General features: G+C 40.0%; 1 protein-coding gene across 1 annotated transcript; it reads right to left on the reverse strand.

Annotated features, from left to right (window-relative positions):
- Nucleotides 1–2,488: 2,488 nt before the first annotated feature.
- Nucleotides 2,489–9,452, reverse strand: CAV2 (caveolin 2; the record flags this gene model as incomplete). Its single annotated transcript, XM_009872602.1, has 2 exons — nucleotides 2,489–2,639; nucleotides 9,259–9,452. Coding segments are annotated over 2 exons (345 nt in total), but the record flags the coding sequence as incomplete, so codon positions are not given.
- Between the last annotated feature and the right edge of the window lie 31 nt (nucleotides 9,453–9,483).

Below are 9,483 nucleotides of genomic sequence, written 5' to 3' on the forward strand. Positions count from 1 at the left end.
CACTACTTCCACGGATGAAGTAAGCATATCTGCCAAGCATCTACTATTTTACCCTAAGCATTTAGTATTTTCTTATAGTAAAAGCACATCTGTTCCAGAGAAAGATATTGCTATCGAATACCTAAGAAATTAACAGCTTTCATTGCTTAATTACAAACTTTCTTGAGTCTTGTAACAGCTAGAGAAATGGTAGAAAAATGAATTAGTGACAAGCTTACACCAAAATAAGAACAAACTAAACCATTCCACTTGATTGTCTGTGGTAGCTTGAGCCAGGCGACTTCTGTAAGCTATTTAAGAATGCATATATCCAGGAATGCATGACCTACAATGATAGATTTTTCTCCTGGGAACAGCCTCATTCTCAGAATCTGGATCCAGACCTGAGTTCCCTCAAAGCTTAGGCTCCTTTTAGATACAAGGATTAGTATTGATTAATTTCTTTTTCTTAAAATTAATTCATCAAAGGGATATTTTTCTGTGGAAAATATCTTTGTAAAAATCCTTGGACACTGTAAAAGAAAATAACTGTCAAAAGAATTCAAGCCCAGCCTGACCAATTTTTATTTTCAAAACAGGTATTTCCATTTTTAACATAAGAAAGGTATCTTGAACAACACATCTTTTGTGATTGCAGAACAAAAAAAACGCCAGAGAAGTTTGCGTGGGCACTAATCATTAAGATCCAGTTTTGAAAAGCCATATGAATCCCTCTCTAAATGGCATAAATGGTAAAAATATTTTTAATGTACATAGATGTTCTCAGTGTAGAAAGAATATACAGTGTCAGCTAGCTTCTGCAGGCCAATAAGCAAAAAAAAGGAAAACTGGGCAGCTCATCTGTAAATAAAGTATGCGCCTGTAAAATGAATTAAGTTTTTTTCCAAACGTAGCTAAAATTCTGCCCTGAGAGACATGCTCCAGAGAAAGCAATCATTCTGTATGGGCTTAATTACACACAGAGATACGTATTTTTCTGCTATAAGTAAGTTAAAGGCAGTTGATATTAGTGGAACCCTACTGATGCTCATCCATTTCTTTTGCCTCTCCCATATTCTGGAAGAAGAGCATAGTATTCTATGCTGTTCAGCATTTTAAGAGCTTTTAAAAAAGTTGAAAAACCTGAAAAAATGAAGTTGAAAATAGGAAAAAGCTGACATTTCATTATTTTATTGTATATCTTTTGTTTGATAAGAAATCTGTGATATCATTTTAGAAAATAACATTCTAAATCATACAAACATTTTACAATTGCAACTTATCATCTATATTTAAAGAAAACAGCAGCATAAGCCCATCAGAAGGCTAATGAAGTTTTAATGTACCTCTGCATATGTTCTGTTATTCTGGTTCACAAAGCCATATATATTAGGTGCAGAAGGAAGAAGGCCTTTTTTTTAGGGGTTAGGCTTTGAAATAGTAAATAAACACCACAGAGAGTCAAGTCAGTAGGTGTGGAGAATTAGACAAGGATATCAACTATACTCACTTGGCTTCTGCAGGAGCTTGCTACCTAATTAAAGTGCCAGCATGGTGTCTATCATTTTAAATATCACAATGTTCACACAGATAACACACAGAAATAGACAGGGTTACATTTACTACACCCCATTTTTAATTAAAAACATTTCTCATAAACAGATATTTCCAACTCTTTTGCATAGTCTTGTAGGAAAATACAATCTCTGCTTTTACATGCAACCATGTATAATGAATATACTAGAATTGCACGGCAACACTTAAAAATCTACATAATTTAGAAACTGAAATTTTATTTATCTGAAGTAATTTCTTTGCAATATCTCACTCTTGCTGCCTAGTAAGTTGGTTAGAATTCAAATACTATAGAAGTAATGCTTCAAAGAAAACTGATTAAGTCCATTTACAAAGGTACAAAATATACAGCAAAGTTAACCTCTCATTAAATAAAATATACAGATTAGCTGATGTTCCAAGCCATTAGCTAACACCTTATTTTAAGGGATAAACTTCTAGGGAGTTTTTCCTCCCTAGTTTAGGAGAATTACACAACAATTCCTTTCTCTCTATGCATATGCAGTCACATACGTTTTAACTGCTGATAATGAAGGGCTGAGTGAGGGCCAAAAATGATTCCTGCCGGATCTGCAGTAAAGTCAATGGGAAACTTAAAATATTTATAGTAGTAACACCAATCATTATCAGTGTGGTGGCTGTTAAGCCTCCACAAGAATTCTCCTGTAATTGAGCAAGTGACGTACCATTAAAATAAAGTGTTGCCAAGATATTCCATGTTTGCTCTGTTAAAATGGTGAGCTATGAAAACTGCCTACTTATACTTAAATTGATCTCCCTGAAAATAAATGAGTTTTAGAAAAAAACAGCATGTTCCCACTTAAACCAGCCACTGTAATTTAACAGTTTGGAATGAATGGTAAGTGCTTGTATGTTAGGTTAGCAAAGAGGTATAACACCAGCTATGGTTACAGCAGTGTTGCATTCCTGACATTTACTCTTGGTCCAGGCGTATATTAACCATGGCAAAGCAACGGCCAAGGCTCTGAAAGAATGGTACGACGAAAACATCTGTCAGGCTCTTCCACACAGTTTGCACTGAAGGCAAAACCATAAGACAGGTTTTCACGAAAGGCACCACAATCCTGTAAACGAAAACGTGGAAGATTTGAAGATTGCAGCTGCTATAGCATGGAGAATTCAGGATAATCGAACACAAGTGTGAGGTCTTATGGAAAAGGAAGTGATTTTATAACTCTAAATCCTCAAGCAAGTTGGTTTTACGCTCTCACACTCATTCTCCATCAATTTTGTTTGCTCACACCTTTATCTGCAGAAGCACCATGATGCATGTGGTCCTCTGGCCAGGATCATCCGTGTGCAGCACAGGGCACAGGAGATGCCAGTTCTCTTTTTGTCATGTCTCTGCTTCTTCATAACTGGCGATGCTGGGCTAACTTTTGGGCATGCCTTTTACAGGGCTAAACTTTTGCTGTTCTCTCCCTGCTGCTAGAAGGGCTGGTGTATGTGATACTGGGCAACCTTGATGCCACCCCGCTGTGGCTGAGGAGCAGAGTCATCTGCTAAGGACTCATCTGTGCTGTGGGCTTATCTGAGCGTGTGTCTTCTGGGCTTAACAGAAACACCACGTTATGCAGTTTGATTGACTGGGAACAGCGCTCTTAACAATCTGTTCTTGCTCTCCTGTCTCTTCAGATGTTTCTTTTATCTGTCTCTCACACACGCAAACGCATCACCATTCGTGTCTCATTCCTACTGATCCAACATCGCTGTGACATGTTGCTCCAGTAAAACAGAAACAGTGAAGCAATATCCAGTTACTTTGGATTACTACAGTACAGAGACACGCTGAAGTCTCAGAAAAATGGGATCTTGATGATCTTGTGAAGTTTTTCATTTGTGAGTGACATACTAACGTAGAATGAGGTCAAAACTCCTGGCTGGGAGAAAGATATTTTTATTCACTCAGGGTGCATACTTGAAAGCGTTGTGCTTTCATCTCCTGAGCACTGGCAAGCATCTGGTGATGCTCTCCGCATGCTCCAATTCCAAAGCAATGTCATTAGTGGTGGCTTAAGCCAAGCACACTGACAACAGAGGCGAGCCAGAAGTGCGCATCTGGGCAGCTCACGAGGGCCAGTGGATACACGATAAACTGACCACACTATTTTAAGTCATCCTCCTTTTTTAATCATCTACTGGCCAAACCCCCATGTCATTTCACTAAGCTGGATGTTCTTACTTGGGTGCACACAAATTAAGTGTATAAATAATTTATGTAATACCGAAGTGGTACTAGAGCAAGGTTTTAAAAAAATGTAACCATTCTGTATTTCTGATGACAATGGCTCAGAATCACAAAGTAGAAAAAACCCTCACATTGGACATTTAAAAAAAGTTGAAGCTTAGAAATATAAGGAACCAAAAAGAACTATTTTTGATGTTTATCTAACTGGATTCTCAGCTTTTACCGTACAACACCAGCCACATACTAGTATGTTTGTGCTGCACTCTAAGCTAACCCAGATGGATTTAAACAAGAATAGTTTTTCTAAAACCTTCTCTTCTTTTGTCCCTGCTGAAACAGCTAGTAATATACGCACCGTACAGAACTGTGAGCATTGCTGGAATTATGTGTCTCTAGTTTTAAGCTGAACCCTGTAAACTATCTGGTTTATAACCATCTATACTACCACTGCATATAGAACAGAAATTTCTAGAGAATAAAATTAGGGTTTCACATGTTTGAATACAGTTGATAAACATCAGCGATGCAAAGGGAAAAGAATTAGTACTTCTCCAAGCAACACAGTGAAAATACCAGAAATGGCCACTCAGCTTGTGTTGACTTCACCTCTTTTCTGTTTCAGTTAGTTTATAAAGGCTACGTCACTGCTCTTTTGCTGCCACCTCAAATTAAGTTGGCCTGCATTTTTTTAAACCTAAATGAACTGGAGAGAAGCAAAAAAGTCAACATTTCTATTAGACCCTCTGTTGACAGGACTGCACAAAAGACAAAATGAACAAACACCATACTATGCAAAAGTTTCACAGAAAGATGAAGGGAATCACCAGGATGTCATTAGGGAAGGATGGAAAACAAGCGATCATAGTACTTGCAATTGCTGAAGAGGTGATTTGCACAGTACCAGAACTCAACCTATTTTGATAAGGTTAAATGCAATATTTATTTATTACAAAATATTACTATTTATTACAAAAATATTTTGGTAATGTTTTATAATCTTTTAGCACTTGCTATCCAATTTTATGGCAAGTGCACATGAAAAACAATGTAGGCTTACTCTGTAGGTGGGTGTGTGAAACACACTATCAATCAAAGATAATTAATGTAAATAAATTCCAATTTTAAAATAAAAGTCAGTCTACTAAGACAACAATTACTCAAACACCTTCCCTCAGAGAAGAAAATAATTTACACTCAAGAGAGCAGGTAAAAGGTAATTTCTAACTTGTTTAAAAAATGTGTCTATATATGTATCTACAAGTATAGTATTACACAGCCTGTTCTGTATAGGATATGTTACTGTGTGGCATTTCCACATCATCAGAAAGGTGTGATATGCATTCTGTGGAGTGACCAGGCACACTTGAAAAATAAATAACCAGGTGTCGTTAGAAGCTATGTATGTGCTTTTGTGGCCTGTCAAATAAACATTAAATTGTTCACATCCTTCACAATGTTGTGCGTTTACCCACGCCTGCACTTCTATTCACAGAGACAACAACTGCTTGCTTAAGTGAGGTCTAACAGTGGAAGTAAAGTTGGCATATCTCAAGGGTATCCACATTTATCGCAATATTGGTATTACTAGTGTTGCCACATAATACAGGATTGGGAAGAAAATCAAAGGTCTGTTGAATTTGGCATCTAAGCTGAAGTGTAGCCAAGGTATTTCAACTACCTCTCACTGAATCTCGCTACGGGTATTTATCAAAGAATACCCATCCTGCCACTAAGTAGAAGGAAACACCTCTTTTGGGAACTGTTGAACTAAAAAAGGCAAATCACCCCATTTTTTCCATCCTGTCCTATTTTCTCATCTTTCTGTTTAAGGCATGGCATAGCCAAAATTGTATCCATCAACCTTTCTCACTTTTGCTCATGTTACACTGTTTTCTGCTAACCCCTTACAGAACACTGTAGAGAATGAAACACCTATTGGAGATGGCAAAGCACAATTTTATTCCCACTGATAAGGGCATTTTCAATTCAAATTAGCTCAACTTTTCACACAGTTGGGAAATGTAGTTGGAATAGTCATTCAATATTAATTCAGACTCCTGCTTCACTGTAAAGTGAAGAATAATGTCTCCTGTAAAGTTTTTCAGAATGGAACCTCAGGCTATTTCTCAAATTCTATACCATTCAGTGATTAAATTATGTAATTCCAAGTATGCACAGGTACTACATCATGATTTTGAATCAAAAGTCTTCGTGTGACTCTACAATAAAAGCAAGCATTGTGACCAGATGGCTAAATATTACCTAGCAGTTGCATAGCTTCTTGTTGAGTCCCTTGGGATATTTAGCTCAGTCGGTTAGAGCGTGGTGCTGATAACACCAAGGTCACAGGATCGATCTTCATTTGGTCCCCATGTGTTGCCTGATCTAGCTGAGAGGCATCCCTGCCCATGACAGGGAGGTTGCATTAAATGATCTCTAAGGTCCCTTCCAGCCTAGGCCATTCTATGATTCTATGATTCTATGATTTAATGAGTGAGGCAAGAGATAACCACCAAAGCCTTCCCAGACTAATACATAGTATATGAAGGGCATTAAAACCAAACATTATATATCCCAGGACCCAGGTAGACTGGAAAAGATAAAACTAAAAAGGAAGCAAGACAACATCCACCTACTTCCTCTTCAGAAACCAAGGGATATATAGTGGACGTGAAAGAAGAGGCGTCAAGGCAACACCAGATCATAAGATGGGTTTTCATGGCATAGCTGTACTGTAATTTATTTTCATTTCAGACAGACAATAGGGACATGGGTTTGGGGTTGAGTATGATAGCACTAAGTTATGTAAATGGAGCTGTAGAGAAAGAGGTGAGATGATGCATGCCCATATCTACTTTCTGCATTTGAGTCCCTGGCTCTATCTTAGCACCACAAATGGAAGTTCAAGCCAAGAGGAGCTCTGAGTACCCACTGCTCCAGCTGATGACAAGAGCATAAAGCTGGATGAGTCCTTGTGCTTTAGAGCCCAGTTCAGATCCAAAACTCAAGTTAGGGATCTTCAAAAGTACCACTGATTCTTAGCATAAATACGCAACATACCAGAACACTATTCAGACAGGATTACAACAAAGCATCTATGAGATTCAAGTGTTCATTTCCAAGAGGTGGCAATTATGTGGCTTGGAACAAGAATGAGTCCCTGATCTATAATAAATATTATGATTTTGCATGCTTTCTTTTTGCTTTCCATAAAGTATCACATATTTTCTCCCTTCTTTAGCAATCTTGTTTGCTGGTGAAAGACAACATTTAGTATCAGGTATGAGGGGGCAACTCATGAGGTGTTCTTGATGCATGAGAAATGCTGAGCTGGACTTTTGTGGATTTTCAGCATGCTGATGAAACTGCAACAACACGGGTGACAATCAACAGAGCTTTGTGTCTGAGCACTTCCAAAAACTGTTGAAACGCCTTTGAATTTAGCCTCAGGAAAACCTCCCCTATGGCCGATCAACATCATCATCTCACTGGTTTGGATGATGCAAGTGAGGCAGGGAAGCTCTGATAAGCCCTCCTGCAGGCAGCCTGTGGGAGGGTGTGCCCAGGGTTTTCCCCTGACTTTTCAACAGCTGAAGACACATATGCTATAATGAAATTCCCTTCCTCTCACCTACAAAACAAGGAGCTACTATATTTTTCAGACCCAAAGGGGCTACATGGGAGCCAGTGCCATGTGTTTAGAGTCCCTATAGCTGCACTGCTCCTGTGCTCTCAAATGCAGGAACTCTGAACTCCTTACTCCCAAGAGATGTGGAACATGGAGAGATACTGAGTAGCAAGCTTCATCTCAGTGTGTTCCACTTCTGTGTTGGAACAAATCCACTTATGACTGTGGGAAGACGAGACAGGGCTGGCTTTGGATAGTAGCGCTTGAAGTGGTTCAAGAGGGACGCTGACAGTGCTACTGAGTTCACACCCATCCCAGGTGTAAAGAAGATCAAAACAGAAAGATCACTTCTGTAGCAACAATGAAAGCAGGGAAAGGGAATTAGTTTTTGGGGAAGTAAGTGTCTTAAACCCAAGGGACACTTTTTAAATGGTGTGCCACATTCAGTCAGTTCTATTCCAGATGTGCTGAGAACTCATGGTTCCTGAGAGTCACTAGGGACTACTTGCACAAATAGAAACTGACCTCTGAGTCCTGCTTCAGTGAAACTCATATCTATGTATCCAGGCTGTGAAATCCAGCTACAAGATCATTCTGAAGCACAAAATCTTATTACAGTCTTAATAAATCCAGCATTGATCAATTCTCCTACAGATATCACACTAGTGGAAATCTATATGCTCACCGTACCTTTTTGCATTCACATGGTACACCACAGCACAGTGACAGCAGACAGATTTAAAAGGGTTCATAATAATTTAGGGATCAGAGAAGTAGCAGATGGGCAGCTCCAAGCTGCATTGCACCTCCTTTGGATGCTATGCAAACTCTGTGCTCCAAAATTCGAGTTAATCAGTTTTCAGAGTGGCTCATGACAATGTCATCAACCCAAACTTCCATTTCACTTTCAAAAAATGAAATCTAGAACCACCAGATTGCACCCAGACGTTCAGATAACCAGTGTATTCCTATTGCTTTGAGTTTGTTTCCCAGGAATGATATTGCTGACCTGCATTCATCCCTTCCTGTGCAGCATGCTGGATTCTCGGTTATTTCCTCAACCGCCTTCTTTTCCCTGCCTTTCTTTCGTCTCCACAATCATCTGCTTTCTGGTCTCAAGGTACTCTTCCCTGCTATTTTGCCAGTATATTCTGTTTAAAGTACACCAGGATGGTTGTGATTTGGAGGGCCCCTTGTATTTGCCTGTGAACCTGGGCCATGGCCAGCAGCAGCTTTCCTGAGCTCAGCAGGGTTTTTTTTTTTGCTTAGGGGGAAGTGCTTTGGGGCACTGCATCTGGAGCTGGACATGTACCAACTGCAAGGCAGTGACATTAGATTTAGTGGCAGTAGCAAAGAAAGAGTAAGCTGGGCCCTCAAAAGCTTTCTTCAGTCTGTGAGGGAAGAAAATGAAAGAGGTGACCATACTGAGAAGGTGTCAGGTGAAAGTAATACTTCTGCCCAGGTCTTTAATTTCAAACACACGTTTTAACAACTTAAGGAACAGTTTTAAGAAAAAAACCACCAAGCAACCATTATTATTACTCCAGAAGCCAGCCGAGGCTGGAATGCATTGCAGTAGGTGCCACACAAATGGTAAAACTGGCTCTCTGCCCCAAGGAGCTTACATGGACATGACACATCGCTAGTAAAAGCAAGGCAGGGAACTGAATCACAGACAAAACATTGTTTTCATTTCTTTCCCTTTAAAATTAAAGCAGAAAATGCAAGTTGCAAAGACGGTGACCGACGGGCAGCAGTGATGCTGTGAGAGGGGAGCTCTGCCGAGCTGTCTGCAGAGCCCACGCAGCGACGGGCAACTGAACGCCCTTACCAGATGTGCCGTCTTTACCAGATGTGCGGCCCTTACCAGATGTGCAGGCAGCTGAGCACGGCGAAGAGGATCCCCACGACCAGGGCCAGCGGTATGGCGAGCACCAGTGTCAGCACCTTGTAGATCACGTACTTGCTGAGCTCGAAGAGAGCGTGGCTACAGATCCAGACTCTGTCGAAGGAGTGGGTCAGCTCAGGCTCCGCGATCACGTCCTCGAACCCCACCTGCAACCAGAACCACCTCTGCCCTCACGCCAGGGAG

This window comes from Apaloderma vittatum, unplaced genomic scaffold (assembly GCF_000703405.1).
Source record: "Apaloderma vittatum isolate BGI_N311 unplaced genomic scaffold, ASM70340v1 scaffold14237, whole genome shotgun sequence".
In the NCBI taxonomy this organism is placed as follows: Eukaryota; Metazoa; Chordata; class Aves; order Trogoniformes; family Trogonidae; genus Apaloderma; species Apaloderma vittatum.